Consider the following 23,245-nt stretch of genomic DNA (forward strand, 5'->3'; position numbering starts at 1 on the left):
TGCAACGTAAATCATATATAATTTCATAAATCAAAATAAACTCTTGAATTGAAAACCTTATAATCTCTAGTCACTATTTTTCTCCATCTATAACCTTATTAATAAAATTAGCTTTGAAAATTTTACCCCCAAAACAAGACCAGCTTAAACGGTGATAAATAACATATATAGTACAAATGGACAAAATAATGCGCGGACAGGAAAGCTTTAAGAGTGACTCGGAATTATATGTACGACTCACTGAAGTAAAGAAAAAAGTAAGAAAATAAAAGTAACATAGATTAGAGAAGAATACACATTCGAAAGGCTGTTCTCAGGACTCACTGTGTTTTGCCTTAATCTACTGCCCAAAATTCTAAACAGTAAATCTAGAGCTCGCTGATGATCCAATCCGACCTTGATCTGGCGTTCCATCTATATACCCTTTTCCAAGTGCATCTTCAAATGCCATTTGCTTAATGGTAGTCTGTTGAGTTTTGGGTGTTATTTAACAAATGCTACAGAAAAAGAGGATAAACTGCTTCGTGGAACTGGAATGTTTTATTGAAACGCCTCAAGCGAAGAATATAATTTTTTTTTTTTTTTTTTTTTGCTCAAGGAGAATCTAATGTTCTAATCTTTAGCTAATGAATTTATAATTAAATAACCAGAATTGATACAACAGTTTTATTTTGAACATATAACCGGTATGGCAAAGAAAACAATTACTTTTTTTCTTTCTGAAAAAGCAAGAAACAATTGAAGTGGTATTGCAAACCTTAATAAGTTGCACGCTGAAGAGAGAGGCCATGAATGACATTAAAGCACTGCTGTGGCTTTCACCTCAGAATCTGTCTTTCCCTGTTGAGAATTCACAGAACAATTTATAAAAAATTTATAATTTACTCAGATACTGCTGTTCTGAGCTCGACATAAAAATGCAAGCTTGTGTAAAAAAGTAACAATATTGAATTTAAAATGGGAAGAAAAAAAAGAGGAACTACAGATGGAGCATGTCACAAGGAGTTACCGAACCGAAATACATCAACATTATATTTTTCTTCAGAGATAGATCGAAAGACTTTCTTTAACATACGAGATTTTAGTTCATCAATTTTGCAATGCATGACCGGGAATGTATCACAAAACGAGAACAAACTATGTTGTCAATGGAAAACCTCAGAAGGAGTTTGCCGAATTTTCTTGGTAGGAGTCCTCATCGTGACAAACTCTTCGGAAGCTGTTGGGTGAATACCAATTGTAGCATCGAAGTCTGCCTTTGTCAGACCAGCTTTCACAGCAACTGCGAATCCCTGGAGTTCACGAAATTATGTTATTATCTGATGCGACTCGTATGCGATATCCAAAAAAGATAAATTAACAACAAAAAAGGCAGAGAAACGTCAACCTGGACGATTTCGGGTGAATCATCGCCACACATGTGCAGACCTATAACTTTGTTCGTCTTTGCACACACTATAAGTTTCATGAAGACCCGGTCTGGGAGCCCCGACAGGGTGGCCTTCAATGGCCGGAAGTTTGACGTGAAAATGTCTACGTCGCCATATTGTTGTACAGCCTTAAAAAAAAATTATAATTTTCAATCCAAAGGAAGCTTTAAACTTTTACCCGTTGGCATGTCAACTAATTCCTACCTGTTCTTCAGTTAGACCAACTTGTCCAATTGGTGGCTGTGAGAACACAGCACATGGGATGGCCCTGGATACAAGCAACAAATAATTAGATGCAGAGCTCAAAATAATAAATAAATATTTTTTTTTTTTTTTTTTTTAAAAAAAAAAAAAAGGATGAACAGTAATTTTTAAATGAAGACCACGCACTTAAGATCTTAGGGACGGGGGTATCTGTAATTGAAAGATTTCGCGAGGAAAGGAAACTAAAACATTGCCAATTTGAGTAAAGAATCAGTTCTCTGATATTCACGATAGGCAGTATGGCAAATAATATATATAAAGCCTAGAAGAACCAATCTGTTCCATGATATGTGGGATGCTAATCCCTCTAAACTGGACAACAATAACAAAATCAAGAGATAATAATATCGATTTGTGTTTCTTATCTACAGAAATCACATGAGCACTTATTGCTTGTCACAAAATATCAAACCAATTACAGCGAGACAATTCAAAGATGTGAAGATCGATATATATACCTGTAATCTGGTTTTGTGGGTTCATTAAGAAATATTGTCTTCGCCAACGCGCTTCCCTCCATCAATGCAACTGGGGTGAGATTTACTCTGTCCGTAACGTCTCCTACAGCCCAAATGGAAGGAACGGATGTACGGGAGTATTCATCAACCTGAGAGAACAACATGGTAAAAACGGGTGAACATGTCTATTATGCAAAAAATTCTAGCTTTCAAATATAAAAAATCCGAAACAAAATTATCAAGAAAAAAAGAACTCCCCTTTAAATATAACAAGAGCTATACCTCAATTGCTCCACTCTTGCTCATCGCCACCCCAACGGTCTCTAACCCCAAATTCTGCAGTGGAACAGAAATTCAAATGACATGCACATATTACATAATTTTCACAACAGAACAAAGGCATATATCATGAGGCACTACACACCTTTGTATTGGGCTTACGTCCAGTTGCAAACATAACGTGCGACAAACCATCAACTGTTCCTTTGTTGGTTTTCAGAGATAAGGAACCATCACTGGCTTTAGTGATAGCTTGGGGAGTCTCCTCCGTGTGGAACTCGATTCCTCGAACAGACATTTGCTCTCCGACAAAATCTCTAATCTGCAGAACCGAAGTAACGAATTGGAAATTGGTGATAAATTCCCGACGTATAAGGAATAACAGAATATCATGGACTCGACCTCTTCGTCGAAGCCTCTTAAGACTTTCTGTTGCCGTATAAACACGTGAACCTCACTTCCCAAGCCATTAAAGATGCCAGCAAACTCAACGGCAATGTAGCCACCACCAACAATGGCTATCTTCTTAGGCTTTGTGGATAAATCAAGCGCAGCATCAGAATCTATTGCATATTCGCTGCCCGGAATGTCGAGGATAGATGGTCGACCTCCAACTGCAATTAGTATATTTCTTGCTGAATATACCTTCCCGTCTACATCTATCGTGTGTGGGTCTAATATCTTGTTATCAAAACGAAAAAACGGTATGAGAAACGAGTGGCAGAAAGAACATAGCTTTATATAATATTTTCAAATATAACAACCCAATGCATTGTTAAAGTCCTACCTTTCCACGACCTTCAATCAAAGTCACACCGGCATTGCTCAAGATGTTCTTGTAAATACCAGTGAGGCGTTGCAACTCGGCGTTCTTGTTAGCCATCAAAGTGCTCCAATTGTGCGTTGGTTCACTCTCATACGTCCATCCAAAGCCATGGCTATCTTCAAATTCGTGAGAGTATTTTGAAGCGTAAACAAGTAATTTCTTAGGTACACATCCACGCAGCACACACCTAAATTTCAGGAAAAATGTAAATTAAACACCAATAAATTTTAGAGCATGAATCCAATCATATCTGTACACATATAAATCTTTGACATTTTTTAAACCAATATCAAGCTTTCTACACCGTAAATATTACTAACTTAATCCGGCCTAAAAGTTTCCTCCAGAGGTTTCCAAGAAAACAAGATTCCCGATAATTTATTCTATAAAGAGAAACACAGAAAACCTAATGCTTAATGTACAGGAAAGCCCTTCTATTTCACCGGCATTCAAAATTGGTTTAAACCAGTCGCCATATACAGCTCACCTAAATGCATAAGACTCCTAAACATGTATACGCCTCACGAGATTACACATTTCATAGTATAAACAGTTAAAATAGCTCAAGTTCCAAACAAATAGACATATTAAGAAGATAACTACAATCCTACCTAGCTTGAGTAAACCAAATGAAATACAACAAGTTTTTTTTTTTCTTTTTTTTAGAAAAAGACTTGGTTTTTTTTTTTTTTTTTTTTTTTTTTAATTAAATGCGATTACTAAGAAAGGTGAATAAGAAAACTCCTAAATAACTTCCAGCTGAATGCAAGAAGTTAATCATCACATTTCAATTGCATACAGTATAAGGAAATCTCACTCGCTTAACTGCAGAGAAAGAACCGAAAACCTGCAGAGAAAGAACCGAAACAAACGACGAAGTGAAAAAAATGAGAGTAAATAAGGGCTTACGTTCCACCGACGCCGCCAGTGGAGTCGGAGGAGATTGTGGAGAAGGGAAGCTCGCAGACGGCAGAGGTGGCGCCAAAATTGGCGGCGAAACGGGACGCCCTGACTCCGCCGCTGCCGGCGCCAATGGTGAACAGATCAAAGTCGTACTTCTTTCCAGCGTCGGCGCCGTCGGACTCGCCGGAAGCGACGATGGACGCGGCGCGGCGGTGTTGGAGATGGAAAGAAGCAGAGCCGCGGCGGGGAGTGACGGTGGTTAGGTTGAGCGGAAGAGAGAGAGGGAGGTTCTTGGAGAAGAGTAGGTTTTTGGAGGAAGATAAGGTCGTTGAAAGTTTCGGAGCTGTTAGACAGCTCGCCATCGCCATTTTCTTTTCCACGCTCCTTCTTGATCTTTCAGGGATGGCTTTGTTTGTCTGTTTCTGTAGTTTCAAACGCAATGATTTTTAGTTGTTATGGTTAAGACTCGGGGATTCAAATGATGCTGGAAAAGCAGACGATTTTTAGATTTTCGGTGGATATTGACAAGAGAGCGATGGATTTTTAGAACCTATCAGTGGTAGGGGATTTGTAGTATCCGTGTTGCGAGAGAGCCTTGAAGAAATGAGGATTTCTTTGCTATAGTTTATTTATTTATTTTATTTTAGGAAAAATAATATATACATATATATATATATATATATATATATCTTGTGTTTTAGTGAAATATCGAATTTAACTTTTAATTTTTTTTACGGATGTCAAGTTCATACTCTATGTTTAACTAAAATAACAAATTTATATTCTCAAATGGATAATAGTATCACAAATCTCTCTTTCATTAATGTTAACTCTTATAAAAGAAAAACCGAATCAAATCCAAATCAGTACTCTAACTTCTAAATTCTCAATTTTGAAATAAAAATAATCTTAAATTGAAATTAAATAGTAAAATCATATCTCCTAAGAGATAACTTCATTCCGTGTTTGAATTGCAACTCTGAATCTTGGATTCTCTGTTCGAATTTGTGATTTTGATGACTATCAATTATCAATTTTTACTCATTTACTTATTTATGTGTTCTTCACGATTAAGAGACTGTTGTTTATTTTTTAGTTTTTTAATATATTACATATATGACGCGAATGAATAAAGATAATTAGTGTTTACATATAAATATTATAATCAACGTCAATGAAAAGTCAATAAAAATTCAATAAAAATAATACTCGTGGCACTGTTGTCTATTTCATGATAAAATTTTGTCGTTTTTGTTAAACAAAATGTATGAAATCAGCATTTTTTAAAACCAAAGGTTAAACTCGACATTTCACTAAAACACAAAAAATATATGTATCATTTTCCTTTTATTTTATATGCAAAGGTAGCCGGAACCTATGGTTAAATTCATATGCCACTTCTCGGTGTACCTTCGATTTTACGCGTAACATGCATCGTCAATGTTATCTCGTAATATTTAACTAATTATTGGTATATTTTGTTGTGTGATCATATAACATTGTTGCGGGGTAAAAAAAATGGAAAATTATATAAATAGTCATTTGAAATTAATTAATTAGCAATAAAGCAAAGTAGCTAAAATTATATTGTCAATTCTTTTTACACTAATAATATATTTTTTTTATGATTACTATAATCAATTTATTACTTTTAATATAATTAATTTTAAGTTCAATTTTTTTAAAAATCTGATTATTGCACATTTTGGTTATTTCACTAATTTTAGACAAACTTTTACTATTTTGCAAATCGAATAGTTTAAATTAGCTATTTATCTAAATCATCAAAGAAAAGGTGAGTTAGTCCAACAGGCAATAACCCAATAACTAATCTTTATTTTAAAAAATGGTTTAAATTTAGTTTATTTATAAAAATAGTCTACTTGAATTTAATATTAGATCGAAAATCTTAATACATCCTTGTACTCAAACACAGCCCATCGACCTAATCGATCTCACAAAATTGCTCTGAACCTTAACTTGCTCTCACACCACATGATGCGACCACGCTCCAATCGCTCATCACCATCCCGCTCGTTCGACGACTCTGATGTCCACAAGTCGTAGGATCACCGCCGCGCGTGAAACGTCTCCGATGCAAAACTTATTTGACGCCACCTTTCCTACTCATTTATTCTCCGACACGGCTTTTGATCCATCGCGACGAGAGGTCCAACTCTTCGCCGATACGCCCTCCGTCCCGTTCATCGCTGTTGCCGCTCCATTATGATTCAAACAACTCATCTTATTTTATTAAAAAATTCAAGCAAAAGTTCACGTAAATACACCACTGTCGTCTACGTTGAGTTCATTGTCGTCCACTTCTTCTTTGTCTTCTTATCCTTCTTTTCATCGACCGGTTCTTGGCTCTCGGCATCATATGAGGCCGGTTCGACTGGCCTGGTAGCGTGATAATGGAAAGCAATGCCAGAGACATTTCCAATCCGTTTGCGATCATGTAAGATACCGACTTTTATTTATGTAAATAATAAATAAAAAGTCAACAAAAGGATTTTGAAAGTACTTGAGCGTTGAAAATTTTAGTCCTTGAGAGTTACGGGAATAATATTAAGGAATTTCTCGAAGGAACGAGAAAACAATCGAGAATGGAAAATTAAGAATATTAAGGTTGATAAGGTTTTAAAATATTTTCACGAATTTAAGAAGGATGGTGAACGTGAAAATAAATTCTAACGATCTTAATTAATTTCTACGTTAAAGGAATTCGATAGAAAATTATTGGACTAATTTTCTCGTTATATTTTCCATCTCTCAAGAAAAGAATAAAATTAAAAAGGAATTGTGTGCAACAAGGAAGGACTAAATTGTTATGTTTTCGGACCAATTTGAAATAAAAAGGGGGAAAAGAAGGTCAAATGAGAATTTTTGAAATTTCTTCACTTGTTCCTATCTTCTCCACGTCATTGGTGTCTAGAAACCTCTTCTTAAGTGATGTATATCACTTGGCCGAGAGAATCAGCAGCAACCAGGGAAAAAAAAAAAGAAAAAAAGAAAGGCCGAAAGTAAAAAAAGAAAAGAAGGAGAAAAAGAAGGAGAAGAAGAGAACCGAGAGAGGGAGAGAAAGAGAGGTCGAGCGAGAGAGCGAGAGAGTGAGTGAAGGAGGAGAGTTTGAGGAGGAAGAAGAAGCTTGGCCGACAGCAAGCCACCGAGACCAAATCTCACGCGCGCGCTCGGACCGAGAGGAAGTGAGCCACCGCGAGCACGCCAAGGACGCCGGACCGAGAAAGACGCCGGGAAAAGAGGGAGTGAGCGCTGAGGAGACCCAATTTCATGAAGTAAGGTGAGAATTCGTTCTTGCCCTGTTTTGATTTTGAAGTTAGGGTTGGAATTTGGGGCTTTTCAATTATGAACGTGTTTGATACTCCTTGAATTGGTTTGGTGCTCGAATTGGTGTTTTATTATCCTAAGAACCTTGATTTTGGATTAAATTCTGGGTTTTGGGTGTGTTAGTTGGCCGTGTGGTTGGCTGGAGATTTTGTGATGGTATGTTGAAGTTATTGTTTGATGATTCGAGACTGTTAGTGTTGTGTTGGCTGGAATTGTTAAGCGTTTTGTTGTTGTGTTTTGGATCGAAATGATGTGAAGTTGTTTGTGATGACGATTAGAATCTGAGAAGTGTGTTTATTAGGAATTATGGTTATAGTGTGATATATGTTTTTTTTTTCAGATTTGTTATAGAATTATTAAGTCGTTTTTGTTGCGAGTTTCTCGTCGAGAGTTAGGCTCGGTTTAGGTAGGCTGAACAGCGCTCGGGGCAGCGGCTCAGGACGGCGAGGAGGCTGTCCGAAGATTGGCGGAGGTGCTGCGCGAGCGACAACGAAACGGGGCTGGTCAGCGTGGTTCATCGGCTCGGTTGGAGCGAGCTGTTGGGCCAGGGACGGCAGCGACGCTGTGGCGGCTCTCGGGGGGCTGTTTACGGGAGTCTCTGCCTAATGTTAACGAGTCGAAATTTCCCGAGTTCCGACTCGAGTCTAAGACGTTATTAAGTAGTTTATTTTTCGAGTTAGTTACGAAGTTTTGATTAAGTTGTGCGAGTGCTCGAGTTAGTACGTTATTATTATTATGTTTTATAGTCAAACCCGTTTGATATATGTTGTTAAGAAAAAATAAATTAGTATGTTATCATTATTAAACTCGTTGATTATTCAAATAATTATTTAGTATTCTTATTTACTTAAGTATTAAAAATCGAGTTCGACTATAAGCTCGACTCTTTTAATTTGGAAAAAAAAAGAATATCAACGAGATATGTTTTATTTGCGCACGAAAATAGAAATAAAAGAACAGTTCGACTGCGAACCGAAGGTTCGGTTATTTCATAAACATTTTATTAAATCGAATCCAAGATTATTTATATATGGTTAGATATTTAAAATAAACGACTTGGTTTATTTTAAATGGAAGGTTTTTACGTTATGTACTTCATTTCTCAAATGGTTATAACTTGTCAATAAAAAGAGACAAGTCAAAATTATTTTCTAGAACATATTTGAAAAGTATCGTTTTGAGTTATTTTCATATAACTTCTGTATGCTATAGATAGTTCGTAATAATTTCTTATTACGTTCTTTTCTTCTAGTTTCGACTTCGGGAACCTATTCTAAGCAGTGGGTCTTGCCCAGTCAAAAGAATAGGTGGTCGAATAGTATGTGACGTTTCTTAGCTTAAGTCAGAGAAGTTATATCAAGATCTTATTATCTTTAGGCATCGATTCTTTTCTGCATCTCTGTTATGTTCTCATGTGTTCTTGATTGCTCGTGTTTGAGACGCTCTGAGTAGCGTGACTAGGAGGACGTTTGAATACGTTCCTTTTGAACTTTCTTTCCAGTAGAAGTATGTACGTTAGTATGCCGAGGGATGAGATACTGAGTACGCTCCATGTTCGATCTTTCTCTTCTATAGATAAGTCCAGATTGCTACAAGGATAGCAGCGAGTGTAAGGATATTACGTGGACGAAGCTACGAGAAGTAAAGAAAGGACTCTTTCTGTTGGAAGAGAAGGATTCGGGATTCGAAAGAATCGTATCCAGGTAAGTAGAAACATTTCAACTGTATCACAAAAACAATGTGTTGTGTGTGTTCCTTATATGCTTGCATTTACATGATATGTTGTGTGATGTTTGCATTTATTGCATTTGCATTCATATGCATCTCATCTAAAAATGGAAAAGAGTTTTACAAGAAACGAGGTTTTTCGAAAGAAGGATGTGCGTTGTGGATCGTCCATGAATGGTCAGCTAACTCCTAGGATCGGGGAGCTAGCCACAACTTCGCGAGATAGGATCGGTCTCACGAAGGATCGAGTCATTTGAATAGTTCTGGGAACCTTATGACTTCGAAGAGCTGACCGTATGTAGTACTGGGTACCTTATGGTCACGTCGGACCATTTGAATAGTGCTGGGCACCTTATGGTTGCGACCTCCGGGCTGTATGTCATAGTGCTGGGCACCTTACAGCTGCGGCGTTAGTCATGCATGTATGCGAGAGGACCTGAGTGAACTGTTTACAACACACACCTTGCGCGCAATTAAGAAGAGATTTAAGAAGAAGAAAAGATGAGAAAAACTTGCTTGAGTTTTTAAAGTGAATCATATCATATGCATTGTTTCTGCTTACTGGGCGTTAGCTCATTCGTTTTTGTGATACAGGTGAGGGATGTGATTAAAAGATGTTTATACGGTAGCGGGTTGACTGGCGAGTGCTTCCACGTAGACGAGACTTCGTATATGGGCTATTTTGACCTGATGGGCCTAATAAGAAATTGTTTTGAATGATGTTTTGTGAAAATGATTATGTTTTGTGAAGTCTGTCTAAGACCTAGAGGTCAAGTAGATTGTTTCTTTCACTATGTCGTTTATGCATGTAGACTTTAAGTCAATACGATGGTGTTGTGTGTAGATACGAAAGGTTTGTCACGACGTCGTGTCGTTTATGTTTAAAAAAAAAAATTTCCACGTGTTTTCATTTAAATAAACGACTCGTCGGGGCGTGACAAAAGTTTGGTATCAGAGCCCAGGTCAAAATAAATCGATTCTGTAGACTGTCCATATACGAGTACCGTCGAAGGGAGACGCGCCGTCAACCATGTAAGTTGTTTATGAATCTTGTTTATAGTTTCTTACTCTTATATTAGGTTGATAGCTTGAGTAAGTCTTTAACTCGGGTAATGATAGAAAATCTTCTCGTCTTTCTGTTTAAGATTTCGAGTTAAGATTAGTACCCTTAAGTAAGTCTCGACTGAAGAACTATGATGAAAGATGGGGGAACATAGTCCTGGTAAAGGAGTAGAGACCTTCCCAGCTAATTGAGATCGTGTTAAGCGACTCACTGAAATTGTGGAAAGTTATCTGGAGTGGGACTTGAGACGCGAGGTTGGTGCTCGAGAACCTCTTTGACACCTGATGGCTTAGAGAAAGGTTGCAGAAGTTGAATCCTCCAATATTTGAAAGAGATATGTCGACCTGCTAGTGATAGAAAATCGACTTCAAAGTTTGGAAGGCATGTTCGGCCATGCAGGCGATTTTCTTTCACGTGGTATGATTTTCAAGATTGGTTACTACTTTAAGTTCCCATGAATGGCGGCTAGATTCAAGTACGTGGATTTAGTTTACCTGGTTACCAGTACGGGTAACTAGATTGTTTGACACTTAGTACGGAGGGTCAAACACTTGTTTAGGAGAGTCCGGTCTTCGGCTAGTTCCTAGTTACGAGGAGAGACTCAGTCCGACTGGTGCTAGTACGGGTAGCCAGTCCGTCTGATTCTCAGTACGGAGAGTCAGATTGAAGAAGTCTGATTGGTTACCAGTACGGGTAGCCAATCCATTTAACTCTCAGTATGAGGGGGTTAAATGTTATGACTTGGGGACCTACCTCTTGACAAGTGAGCTAGATGGGACTTACGGTCGTACCACGCACACGAACAAGTAAGAAGGGTGTCAAGGAGATAAGGAAGGAATCATGGATCAAAGATTTTATAAGCATTAATACATGCTTATAGCGTCTCAGTCACATTAGCAGAGTTATATGGGAATTTGGTCGTGCTGAACATGCATGACTACGATGTGATCATAGGAATGGATTGGTTGTCTGAACACTATGCCTTCATAGATTGTAGAAAGAAGATAGTGACGTCTAGTCCACCTAACCAGGAGGAGTTTTCGTTTATCAGGGACACTAATAAATTGAGGATGTCTCTCGTCTCAGCAATGAAGGCGCGTAGGCTGTTGGATGGGGAATGTGTTGGGTTCCTAGCTAGTGTGGTAGACTCCAAAGCTAAACCACAGGTTGATCCAGCGGATGTTCCTGTTGTTAGAGATTTCTTGGGTGTTTTTCCTGAGGAGTTGCCTGGATCACCTCCGGACAGAGAAATCGAGTTCGTTATTGACTTGATTCCCAGAATTGCTTCTATATCCAAAACTCCGTACCGGGTGGCTCCAGTAGAGTTAACGGAACTCAAGGTTCAGTTACAAGAGCTGCTTTACAAAGACTTTATTCGTCCTAGTCTTCCTCCGTGGGGAGCTCCAGTCTTGTTCGTTAAGATGAAAGATGGAATGATGCGGCTATGCATTGACTATAGGGAACTCAATAAGGTTTCACACAAAGCTTTGTGTTCCAGAGGACGACGATTTGAAGAATGATGTGGTGAAATTTATCGAACAATACCTAACTTGTCATCGAATAAAGACGAAACATCAACGACCTGCCGGAACCTTGCAACCACTAAAGATTCCTCAGTGGAAGTGGGAGGAAATCACTATTGGTTTTGTAGTTGGACTTCCGAAGACCAGGGAAGGACACGATGCTATATGGGTTATTGTCGATCGACTCACGAAATCAGCGCATTTTCTTCCTGTTCGGACAACGTACACGATGGATAAGTACGATGAGTTGTACATCAAGGAGATAGTAAGGCTTCATGGTGTGCCATGATCCATTATATCGGACTGAGATTCCCGATTTACCTAGATGTTTTGGAAGAGTCTTCATAGAGCTTTGGAAACAAAGTTGTCTTTTAGTACAGCTTTTCACCCACAGACGGACGTGCAATCAGAAAGGACTATCCAGACCCTAAAAGATATGCTAAGAGCGTGATGGACTTCCAGAAGTCGTGGAATACGTACCTACCTCTGGTAGAATTTGCGTATAATAACAGTTACCATCAACGATCAGCATGGCACCATATGAGGCTTTGTACGGAAGGAAGTGCAAATCTCCAGTCCATTGGGATGAAGTTGGAGAACAAAGGTTTCTTGGACCTGAGCTTGTGCAGAAGATCAGGGAGGCTGTTGAAAGGATTCGAAGTAGAATGTTAACAGCTCAAATTCGTCAAAAGAGTTATGCAGGCAAACGGCGATGGAAACTTGAGTTCAATGTGGGAGATAAGGTTTTTATCAAAGTCTCACCCACGAAAGGTATCATGAGGTTTGGGAAAAAGGGAAAGTTGAGCCAAAGATTCATAGGTCCTTTTGAGATTCTGGAAAGGGTTGGAGAAGTAGCATACATGTTAGCACTTCCTCCGAATCTGTCAGGTGTTCATAACGTGTTTCACGTTTCCATGCTAAAGAAGTATGTGTCAGACGCTTCTCACGTGCTGGAGGAGGAACCTGTTGATCTACAAGTGGATTTGAGTTATGAGGAACTCCCAGTTAAAATCCTCGATAAGAAGGAGAAGGCACTAAGGAATAAGACAATTCAGCTTGTGAAAGTGCTTTGGAGAAATCATTCAAGTGAGGAAGCTAAATGGGAACAAGAAGATGTGATGAAGCTCAAGTATCCCTACCTATTTGAGGAAAGAAATTTCGAGGACGAAATTTTTATAAGGATGAGAGGATGTAAGATACCGACTTTTATTTATGTAAATAATAAATAAAAAGTCAACAAAAGGATTTTGAAAGTACTTGAGCGTTGAAAATTTTAGTCCTTGAGAGTTACGGGAATAATATTAAGGAATTTCTCGAAGGAACGAGAAAACAATCGAGAATGGAAAATTAAGAATATTAAGGTTGATAAGGTTTTAAAATATTTTCACGAATTTAAGAAGGATGGTGAACGTGAAAATAAATTCTAACGATCTTAATTAATTTCTACGTTAAAGGAATTCGATAGAAAATTATTGGACTAATTTTCTCGTTATATTTTCCATCTCTCAAGAAAAGAATAAAATTAAAAAGGAATTGTGTGCAACAAGGAAGGACTAAATTGTTATGTTTTCGGACCAATTTGAAATAAAAAGGGGGAAAAGAAGGTCAAATGAGAATTTTTGAAATTTCTTCACTTGTTCCTATCTTCTCCACGTCATTGGTGTCTAGAAACCTCTTCTTAAGTGATGTATATCACTTGGCCGAGAGAATCAGCAGCAACCAGGGAAAAAAAAAAGAAAAAAAGAAAGGCCGAAAGTAAAAAAAGAAAAGAAGGAGAAAAAGAAGGAGAAGAAGAGAACCGAGAGAGGGAGAGAAAGAGAGGTCGAGCGAGAGAGCGAGAGAGTGAGTGAAGGAGGAGAGTTTGAGGAGGAAGAAGAAGCTTGGCCGACAGCAAGCCACCGAGACCAAATCTCACGCGCGCGCTCGGACCGAGAGGAAGTGAGCCACCGCGAGCACGCCAAGGACGCCGGACCGAGAAAGACGCCGGGAAAAGAGGGAGTGAGCGCTGAGGAGACCCAATTTCATGAAGTAAGGTGAGAATTCGTTCTTGCCCTGTTTTGATTTTGAAGTTAGGGTTGGAATTTGGGGCTTTTCAATTATGAACGTGTTTGATACTCCTTGAATTGGTTTGGTGCTCGAATTGGTGTTTTATTATCCTAAGAACCTTGATTTTGGATTAAATTCTGGGTTTTGGGTGTGTTAGTTGGCCGTGTGGTTGGCTGGAGATTTTGTGATGGTATGTTGAAGTTATTGTTTGATGATTCGAGACTGTTAGTGTTGTGTTGGCTGGAATTGTTAAGCGTTTTGTTGTTGTGTTTTGGATCGAAATGATGTGAAGTTGTTTGTGATGACGATTAGAATCTGAGAAGTGTGTTTATTAGGAATTATGGTTATAGTGTGATATATGTTTTTTTTTTTCAGATTTGTTATAGAATTATTAAGTCGTTTTTGTTGCGAGTTTCTCGTCGAGAGTTAGGCTCGGTTTAGGTAGGCTGAACAGCGCTCGGGGCAGCGGCTCAGGACGGCGAGGAGGCTGTCCGAAGATTGGCGGAGGTGCTGCGCGAGCGACAACGAAACGGGGCTGGTCAGCGTGGTTCATCGGCTCGGTTGGAGCGAGCTGTTGGGCCAGGGACGGCAGCGACGCTGTGGCGGCTCTCGGGGGGCTGTTTACGGGAGTCTCTGCCTAATGTTAACGAGTCGAAATTTCCCGAGTTCCGACTCGAGTCTAAGACGTTATTAAGTAGTTTATTTTTCGAGTTAGTTACGAAGTTTTGATTAAGTTGTGCGAGTGCTCGAGTTAGTACGTTATTATTATTATGTTTTATAGTCAAACCCGTTTGATATATGTTGTTAAGAAAAAATAAATTAGTATGTTATCATTATTAAACTCGTTGATTATTCAAATAATTATTTAGTATTCTTATTTACTTAAGTATTAAAAATCGAGTTCGACTATAAGCTCGACTCTTTTAATTTGGAAAAAAAAAGAATATCAACGAGATATGTTTTATTTGCGCACGAAAATAGAAATAAAAGAACAGTTCGACTGCGAACCGAAGGTTCGGTTATTTCATAAACATTTTATTAAATCGAATCCAAGATTATTTATATATGGTTAGATATTTAAAATAAACGACTTGGTTTATTTTAAATGGAAGGTTTTTACGTTATGTACTTCATTTCTCAAATGGTTATAACTTGTCAATAAAAAGAGACAAGTCAAAATTATTTTCTAGAACATATTTGAAAAGTATCGTTTTGAGTTATTTTCATATAACTTCTGTATGCTATAGATAGTTCGTAATAATTTCTTATTACGTTCTTTTCTTCTAGTTTCGACTTCGGGAACCTATTCTAAGCAGTGGGTCTTGCCCAGTCAAAAGAATAGGTGGTCGAATAGTATGTGACGTTTCTTAGCTTAAGTCAGAGAAGTTATATCAAGATCTTATTATCTTTAGGCATCGATTCTTTTCTGCATCTCTGTTATGTTCTCATGTGTTCTTGATTGCTCGTGTTTGAGACGCTCTGAGTAGCGTGACTAGGAGGACGTTTGAATACGTTCCTTTTGAACTTTCTTTCCAGTAGAAGTATGTACGTTAGTATGCCGAGGGATGAGATACTGAGTACGCTCCATGTTCGATCTTTCTCTTCTATAGATAAGTCCAGATTGCTACAAGGATAGCAGCGAGTGTAAGGATATTACGTGGACGAAGCTACGAGAAGTAAAGAAAGGACTCTTTCTGTTGGAAGAGAAGGATTCGGGATTCGAAAGAATCGTATCCAGGTAAGTAGAAACATTTCAACTGTATCACAAAAACAATGTGTTGTGTGTGTTCCTTATATGCTTGCATTTACATGATATGTTGTGTGATGTTTGCATTTATTGCATTTGCATTCATATGCATCTCATCTAAAAATGGAAAAGAGTTTTACAAGAAACGAGGTTTTTCGAAAGAAGGATGTGCGTTGTGGATCGTCCATGAATGGTCAGCTAACTCCTAGGATCGGGGAGCTAGCCACAACTTCGCGAGATAGGATCGGTCTCACGAAGGATCGAGTCATTTGAATAGTTCTGGGAACCTTATGACTTCGAAGAGCTGACCGTATGTAGTACTGGGTACCTTATGGTCACGTCGGACCATTTGAATAGTGCTGGGCACCTTATGGTTGCGACCTCCGGGCTGTATGTCATAGTGCTGGGCACCTTACAGCTGCGGCGTTAGTCATGCATGTATGCGAGAGGACCTGAGTGAACTGTTTACAACACACACCTTGCGCGCAATTAAGAAGAGATTTAAGAAGAAGAAAAGATGAGAAAAACTTGCTTGAGTTTTTAAAGTGAATCATATCATATGCATTGTTTCTGCTTACTGGGCGTTAGCTCATTCGTTTTTGTGATACAGGTGAGGGATGTGATTAAAAGATGTTTATACGGTAGCGGGTTGACTGGCGAGTGCTTCCACGTAGACGAGACTTCGTATATGGGCTATTTTGACCTGATGGGCCTAATAAGAAATTGTTTTGAATGATGTTTTGTGAAAATGATTATGTTTTGTGAAGTCTGTCTAAGACCTAGAGGTCAAGTAGATTGTTTCTTTCACTATGTCGTTTATGCATGTAGACTTTAAGTCAATACGATGGTGTTGTGTGTAGATACGAAAGGTTTGTCACGACGTCGTGTCGTTTATGTTTAAAAAAAAAAATTTCCACGTGTTTTCATTTAAATAAACGACTCGTCGGGGCGTGACAGATCAAGAATTAGTTTTGTGGTATTCAGTTCAAGTACGAACCCAATTTTGCTCAGGTCAATGAATTTCTCGTGGAATCCTTGCGATTTACCACCACCACCAAATATGTAGTAAATTAATTAACTGGAAGACTAAATTAAATTAACTTTTATCTAACGCCAACTCTCTTTTTTGCACTCTCACGCAATCACAACCACCACCAATAAATTAAATTAACTAAATAGAAAATTAAAATCAATTTCGAAGTAAATTAATCATCTTTTATAACCATGGTTGTTATTAAAAATAGTTTTTCAATATGTTATTAAAGTCAATAAATATGGTCTTTTCATGACATTTATTGTCACAAATGTGGAATAGAGTGTTCTCTGATTAAGAAAAAAGTTAATGTTATGTCACCATTTTTCATAAGTGAAAACGACATTGTTAACAACAAAAAATGGAGAAATGATAAAGTGCATCAACTCATGACCATCGGCCCAATTATGAGGCATAATGATAAAAGTCCGACAACCCACTTTGCGGTCTTTGAAATCCCGACAAGCCACTATGTTAGCCTGTTTGGCATACCATTAATGGATCATTATTATTTAAATTAACAGATTAAATGATTTTATGTGTTTTTGAGCAAAAAATCATTTAAATGGCAACTGTTCATTCTTTTACTTATATTAAATGGGTGAATTAAACTCGTTAAAAATGTCCACATTTAAAATATCTTAGTTATTATGTATTAATCTTTCACGAATATATTATTTGATTATGTATGCAATCATATTAGAAGAAGAAAAAATGTATCAAAATTAAGTGAGCTTCAAGTTAAGTTATATTGATATAATTATAACTAATTTTTTATTTATTTTATTGAAAAAATATAATAAATTATCATAACAATAAAAAAAAATTATAATAAAGTAATAATTATTTTTTTAATATAATATTTGATCATTTAACACCGCTTAGTATATTAAAAATGTAATAAAACATTGTAAATGTTAATTTATAAATCAGATATAATAGTTAAATCAAACTACTGAATTGCAATTTCATATTAGCTAACGTTTGACACAATTTAAACAATATGATTAATATGTATTTCGTGATTTTTTTAATAATATAATAAAATAAAATATATCATCTAAATGATTTTGTAAGTTTTTAATTACAATAATTTTAATTTATAATTCCCACTGATAATAGGATAGTGTAGCTAAATAGCCAAAATACTTTTTACTCAATCTTTTTGAAAGATTTGGCAAAATAATCTTTAACCAAAATTAACTATATAAAATGTACGAATATACTATTTCACATGTTGACTTATGTAAACATAAAAAAATTATGATAACCGTTATTAGTATATTTTTTTTTCTTTTTATTTGATATTGAATTTAATTTATAATGCCATGTTTAGTTTTTTTTTATTACTTTTAATTTGCACTTAAAACATGTATGCAGGAAAAAAATCAAATTGAATAATTGATTATGAATTATACTTGTACAAATTTGAGTAAAATAAAAGCAATTAAGAAAAAATGGATATTTTACAATTTGTAAATTTTAAACGGCTTATTACGAGTAATTTTTCTCAATAACATGAGTTTTAATTTTTACACCACTTACATCTTATGTTGTTTAGATGGTGATAATCGAACGCTAATTTATCAGTTTTCCGTTTGAATGGCTTTTTTTACATAACTTGTTGAACGATATTTTAAATGCACAATTCAAATGGTCAGTTTGAATGTCCAATTTATAATGAAACAGTTTGGATGAAATGATTAGTTCAAATGGTGTGCCAAACAGGTCATGTAGCTTTTGAGAGCCCCACAAACTACCCTACGATTTTCGAGAGTTCGGTGAAACACTCCGCCTTCTTCGAGCGCCCAACAAGCCACTATGCGGCTCATTTTATGTGGATTTCACATTGCCACACGGCCCACGGCAAAAAAAACTTAATTGGTAATTACACACCACTTTCAAAGTAAATTTCGTAAGTTCAATCCCCCACTAGCAGCAAAGCTGCCTTCAAAAAGCAGTATCTCTATTTTAGTTTTTTTGTAAAAAATAAACGAGAAAGATGTTATTTGTGATATAACGTGGTTAGAGGAGATATGTGTCATTTATATTAAGCTAATAGGAGAACTCTGATATTTATGAAAACTGATAAGATAAATCGCGCATTTCGATTAAACACATGCGATACTGTTGATATTTTTCCTATATTATTTCATTTTGAAAATTGAAAATTATATTTAGTAGCGTGTTTTTGTCTTTTTTTTTTATTTACAAAAACGATGTGTGAACGTTTCATATTACTAAATTAACGGATTTTAAATAGGGTCCACTAGGTATATAGCCAACTTAAACGTTTGCTTTTGCAATATAGTCAACGTTTCATAAATCTTAGATAAATATCCATTGTATTTTATTTACGTTTATTTACAAGCGTATGTGTACAAAAATACCCATAAATATCCCAAAAAATTGAACTTATATATGGGTATTTTTGTAAAAATACACTTGTAAATAAAATGCAGTGGCTATTTACCTAAGATTTACGAAACGTTGACTATTTTGCTAAACCCAAACGTTTAAGTTGACTATTTTGCTAATTTTGTGTTTTAAATATTTATGGTCGTTTTTGCCCTTATTTTGTTTATTTCCCAATTACTCTTGCATTTGGCTCTAACCATGATTTCTTGTCTAATAAGCTTGACGTATACAGTATACTAAATCGGGTAAGGTATCATTGCAGTCAAGGATTTAAATGCCGTTTTCGTTGCCATTTCGAACCTCTTGATTTACGGAAAACCGTCATCCCGACGAAAAATCGAAGGAGAAATTCGTATTACATCGTACTCCATCGTATTGTAGAGCCTCGTATCCATTAGAAACTTGGACGAGAGAGATAGAGAGGAGAAAAAAGGGGGGAAATGTGTTTAGAGTATTTTTGTTTATTTTTTTAGATAAAAATTTATTTTTAAATATTTTAAAATTAATGGATCTCTCTCTTTAATTAGTCCACTCCACTTTGTCTTCATATTTTTTATTTTATTTATTTATTTTGCAGTTTCAGCAAGCACTAGGCAGCACGCAAGAATATCACGTATTCACGTCCGAAGAGCCATTTCCTTTTCCCCTCTGATAAGAAAAACTCTCATCTTTATAACAATTACTTCGTCTTCAAATCCCTCGGTCCGTGTGATCATTAATGGCGTCTCCAGCGGAGGAGAAAAAGACCGATGACGAACAGCAGAATTGGGCGGAGCTTCCGCCGGATATCACGGCGTCGATCCTCTCCCGGCTGACGATGGTAGACATCCTGGAGAGTGCTCAGTTCGTGTGCAAGTCGTGGCGCGAGGTCTCGAAGAATCCTCTGCTGTGGAAGAGGATCGAAGTGTGTAGAAATTTTTCCGGCATCAATGCGAACAAGATGTATCGCAACGCCATCGATCGGAGCTGTGGCCAAATAGTGGATGTCAACTTGGAACACTTCGGAGACAACGAGCTTCTCAAGTATATCTGTGACAGGTATTATGGGGAAAAAAAATGTCCAACTTTGAGTCTTCGTGATGCAGTTAAGTGAATAAATTATGTTATAAAAAAAAACCTTCTGCTGCTAGAATAATTAGTAGATAAGTTATGAGTTAGTATAAAAGGGAAATTGTTATGACAAAAAAAAAAAAGATTAAGGAAGAAATTCTGATTGGGAAAGCACGGATCTCTCAATAGTCCGATATCACCTACTGTACTGCGTTCCTTTATATTTCAGAATCAAAATGTTACCTATTTAGTATATAGAGAAATTAGGGGTTTTCAATTATGGAATTAGGGTTTTATATTCTGCAATTAGGTTTACTTACGTAATTAGGATTATGATTTTGGGTCCGGCCCATTAGGTTGTAAACCTAGGTCTATTTAAGAGACTTTAAGTCAATGAAAAATGCAGCCAACAATCAATCACAAAAAATTTAGTGAGAGGGGAGACTAAACTCGGTGAAAGATTGGCAAAGCTCTCATTTCGAGATCAAATGCCGGGTTGTAACACAAAATGCAGACTTTAAAAAAAATGGATGATGTGCAGTTAAGTGAGTGGATTGTATAGATCTATGTTGATAATTGATTTTGACGTATACATCAATCACATCGGTATTGGTTTGAAACAAGTATACATCAATCACGCATCTGACTCATTGTTGTAAACAGATCAAACAAGATCAAACGCCTTCGGATCCACTGGTGTGATGGAATTAACAACGAGAGCTTGATCGAAAACGTTGCAAAACTTCCGTCGTTAGAGAAGCTTGAGTTGGGTCTCTGGTCGTTGCCAACGGAGCTTATCGAAGCCGTGGGGCTTCACTGCCCGAGCCTGGAATCGCTCACCTTGATATCCCTGAATACCTTCGCGGGATTATTCCGCGGAGAGACCGAGCGCCGCACCAACGAAGACATGATTGCTATCGGGAAATGCATTCCCGGGCTGCGAAGCCTCAAGGTGGTAGGGAATTCCATGACTATCGAGGGCTTGGAAGCGATCCTCGATGGCTGTACTGTGCTCGAGTCGCTTGACCTACACAATTGTGCGAACATCCGTGTAAAAGGAGAAGTGTGGGAAAGGTGTACAAAGCGGGTTAAGAAATTATGCCGTTTAACCATGATGGAAAAGCACCTTTTCACTGCTCTTACGAACGAGTATTTGTGCGGCCCCTACGGAGGAGACTCCGACGATGATTACTACTACTAACGGTATGCCTCAGATCTTCTGGTGAATTTCTTATATGAGTTTTTCTCTCGAGTATATGTTGGCATTTCTGTGTATTTCTTGTGGGTTTTGGGACCATGGTCGATACCAGGTTTTGCTTGTTAATTTGTTTTGCTCTTTTTAATTTATAACCTATTTCAAGTTTTACCATCTAGTTGTTTTCTTTCTCGGCTGAATCAGTATTCTACACCGCATTTGAATGCTCTCGACTCGGAATTGGAAATTGAACGGGGTGTAATAGTATGTACTGTTGTATCTCAAATTAACTTTTGTCTGCCTTTGTTTTTGTACAAAATTTTAGTTATAATCTACCCTGCTATAGGGCAAAGTAGTACAATTAAGTTATTTACTCATCTTAGTATTAGAGAGGAGAATTATATACGCCCCTAGTAGAAGAACTACGTTTATTTTCTCCAAAAAAAAAAAAATGCCGTTAGATAAGAGTACCAAGCATTATATACTTGGAACGAGTAAGATCATGCCGGGTCTGAAAAGCCTACATCTCAATGATCTCACATCCCCAAATCAAAATCTGCCAAATGGATATAGTATTAAACCCACATGTAGGATGAAAAAAAGAAAAAAAAAAATCTGTGTTTGGAAATAACGAGCGTTCGTATCAAATAAATTACCACGCACCCTTAGGCTCCGTTTGGAACCCAAAAAATATGAAGGAAATGAAAACAAAATCCCTTCTTTTACCTGCATGAGAGAACCAAATCCCCTTCTATCTTCACATTGAAGACGAACATGAATTTGGTGTGCTGCTTTATTATTTGTAAAGACTCATGACTGTTCATACCAATTATATTCGCTGTTCCTGTTATTTACGAACTCGATACCTATGGATCTTCATTCAGATAACGAGGGCAAATAAAACATGAAACACAAACACATGAAGAAAACAAAGTAGCTTTTACTAAAACACGATCAACACGAATCTCGACCTGGCTTGCAATAACAATGACGACTTTTTATACATTAGCTCGATAAACGTAAGATGCGAAAGGGAAGATCGATACAGTTTCCGATTCGGGTGGTTGCTTCAAAGAGACAACCCCGATTCCTCGTCCTCCTCGAGCGACGAAGTGTAGGTGAAGTAGAGAGCCCAAATTAGACCAAACACGCCGAACAAAATCCATCCAAGCAAGTTGTTGCTTAGCCCGAAAGGAAGCCCAGTCCCTTCGGTGCTCAATCTTTCGTCCACCAAAGCCATCGCCGGCGGGCTCGACATCGTCGCCGCCATCGCAGCTGCCATTAACGACGCGCTCATCCCGACCTTCGACTTCTCTTCCTCGCTGCTCTTTACCTCCATCGAGCACCTCACTTTCCCGCTCTTCGCCATCGGCGAAAACGCTGTTAAAAGGGATTAATTAATCTCTTGGATAGACGATCATGAGTGGTTTTTGATCAGTTCTTACCGAGAATTGGAGAGGATTGGACGGTCATTGACGGCTTGTGGAGAAGAGCCGATCGGATGACTGAGGAGGTCGGAGCGCTCGCGGTGAAGCTTGCCATTTTCGTTTCTCTACGATTGGAGTGAAAATGGTTTCTTTCTTTAGATAATTGAAAGACTGGTTTCGTTGTGTGTGAATGAAATGCACTTGATGTAATAATAAGTGAATTAAATTTTATTTCTCATATATGTCTGGGACCACTTTAGGAAAGTAATATAATTGGTTGGAAATCTTTTCAGGTTGCAACACCCAAGCTGGATAGGGGATCAACCAGCCCCTCATTTGATATCCATATCTGTCGTAACCCAATTAGAAATTTCCACGTGTCACATCATCCAATTGCTTATTTGTGTTGCTCTCAGCTGCTCTCGTAGCCATTCTTTTCTGTTCGATATTTTTGTAATCAAATGCCAGTAGAGAAACCTTACTTGGTCGTAAATTACGTAATTACCA

At 37.4% G+C, this 23,245-nt stretch overlaps 4 protein-coding genes and 2 long non-coding RNA genes across 8 annotated transcripts; 4 read left to right on the forward strand and 2 right to left on the reverse strand.

Moving 5' to 3' along the window:
* On the reverse strand, positions 1-4,758 carry GR (glutathione reductase). Of its 3 annotated transcripts, XR_016300670.1 has the most exons (12): positions 4,167-4,758; positions 3,219-3,444; positions 2,834-3,112; positions 2,577-2,753; positions 2,435-2,488; positions 2,153-2,301; positions 1,635-1,698; positions 1,388-1,558; positions 1,158-1,292; positions 758-840; positions 325-466; positions 1-240 (listed from the first exon to the last, which is right to left on the reverse strand). XR_016300670.1 is itself a non-coding variant. In XM_089622964.1 (11 exons), the coding sequence occupies exons 1-10, from the start codon at positions 4,526-4,528 to the stop codon at positions 799-801; spliced, it is 1,659 nt and encodes a 552-aa protein (XP_089479090.1). In that variant the 5' UTR covers positions 4,529-4,758; the 3' UTR covers positions 1-466; positions 758-798. The 3 variants fall into 3 exon arrangements, 2 of the variants coding, with proteins under 2 accessions (XP_089479090.1, XP_089479091.1); XM_089622964.1 differs by having other exon boundaries at positions 1-466; XM_089622965.1 differs by having other exon boundaries at positions 1-497.
* A 2,075-nt stretch (positions 4,759-6,833) lies between these two features.
* LOC149388697 (uncharacterized) lies at positions 6,834-9,972 on the forward strand. Its single transcript, XR_016300460.1, has 3 exons — positions 6,834-7,461; positions 9,084-9,211; positions 9,831-9,972. It is a non-coding gene; the product is annotated as an uncharacterized LOC149388697 (long non-coding RNA).
* A 2,626-nt stretch (positions 9,973-12,598) lies between these two features.
* Positions 12,599-13,173, forward strand: LOC149388698 (uncharacterized). Its single transcript, XM_089622492.1, has 2 exons — positions 12,599-13,013; positions 13,100-13,173. Exons 1-2 carry the CDS (start codon positions 12,599-12,601, stop codon positions 13,171-13,173), a joined length of 489 nt encoding a protein of 162 aa, XP_089478618.1.
* Positions 13,174-13,550: 377 nt separating this feature from the next.
* On the forward strand, positions 13,551-16,571 carry LOC149388699 (uncharacterized). Its single transcript, XR_016300474.1, has 3 exons — positions 13,551-13,855; positions 15,479-15,606; positions 16,226-16,571. It is a non-coding gene; the product is annotated as an uncharacterized LOC149388699 (long non-coding RNA).
* Positions 16,572-19,689: 3,118 nt separating this feature from the next.
* LOC149388700 (putative F-box/LRR-repeat protein 9) lies at positions 19,690-21,485 on the forward strand. Its single transcript, XM_089624786.1, has 2 exons — positions 19,690-20,104; positions 20,780-21,485. Exons 1-2 carry the CDS (start codon positions 19,785-19,787, stop codon positions 21,315-21,317), a joined length of 858 nt encoding a protein of 285 aa, XP_089480912.1. The 5' UTR covers positions 19,690-19,784; the 3' UTR covers positions 21,318-21,485.
* Positions 21,486-22,231: 746 nt separating this feature from the next.
* PSBW (photosystem II reaction center W) lies at positions 22,232-22,998 on the reverse strand. The gene is made up of 2 exons (XM_089624787.1): positions 22,757-22,998; positions 22,232-22,691 (listed from the first exon to the last, which is right to left on the reverse strand). The coding sequence occupies exons 1-2, from the start codon at positions 22,851-22,853 to the stop codon at positions 22,381-22,383; spliced, it is 408 nt and encodes a 135-aa protein (XP_089480913.1). The 5' UTR covers positions 22,854-22,998; the 3' UTR covers positions 22,232-22,380.
* Between the last annotated feature and the right edge of the window lie 247 nt (positions 22,999-23,245).

Source organism: Urtica dioica, chromosome 8 (genome assembly GCF_054948205.1).
Source record: "Urtica dioica subsp. dioica isolate 48M chromosome 8, U.dioica_male_clone48M_v1_H2, whole genome shotgun sequence".
NCBI classification, from domain to species: Eukaryota; Viridiplantae; Streptophyta; class Magnoliopsida; order Rosales; family Urticaceae; genus Urtica; species Urtica dioica.

Excerpts from the sequence above, each read along its gene's own strand:
- GR (XM_089622964.1), bottom strand. The coding sequence starts at position 4,528 with ATGGCGATGGCGAGCTGTCTAACAGCTCCGAAACTTTCAACGACCTTA. Across the intron at positions 3,113-3,218 it reads TGATTGAAGGTCGTGGAAAG|ATATTAGACCCACACACGAT; the intron begins GTAGGACTTTAA and ends TTTGATAACAAG. Across the intron at positions 1,559-1,634 it reads TTGGTCTAACTGAAGAACAG|GCTGTACAACAATATGGCGA; the intron begins GTAGGAATTAGT and ends TTTTTTTTTAAG.
- LOC149388698 (XM_089622492.1), top strand. The coding sequence starts at position 12,599 with ATGAGGTTTGGGAAAAAGGGAAAGTTGAGCCAAAGATTCATAGGTCCT. Across the intron at positions 13,014-13,099 it reads TTTTATAAGGATGAGAGGAT|TCCTTGAGAGTTACGGGAAT; the intron begins GTAAGATACCGA and ends TGAAAATTTTAG.
- LOC149388700 (XM_089624786.1), top strand. The coding sequence starts at position 19,785 with ATGGCGTCTCCAGCGGAGGAGAAAAAGACCGATGACGAACAGCAGAAT. Across the intron at positions 20,105-20,779 it reads CTCAAGTATATCTGTGACAG|ATCAAACAAGATCAAACGCC; the intron begins GTATTATGGGGA and ends TGTTGTAAACAG.
- PSBW (XM_089624787.1), bottom strand. The coding sequence starts at position 22,853 with ATGGCAAGCTTCACCGCGAGCGCTCCGACCTCCTCAGTCATCCGATCG. Across the intron at positions 22,692-22,756 it reads CCAATCCTCTCCAATTCTCG|CGTTTTCGCCGATGGCGAAG; the intron begins GTAAGAACTGAT and ends CCCTTTTAACAG.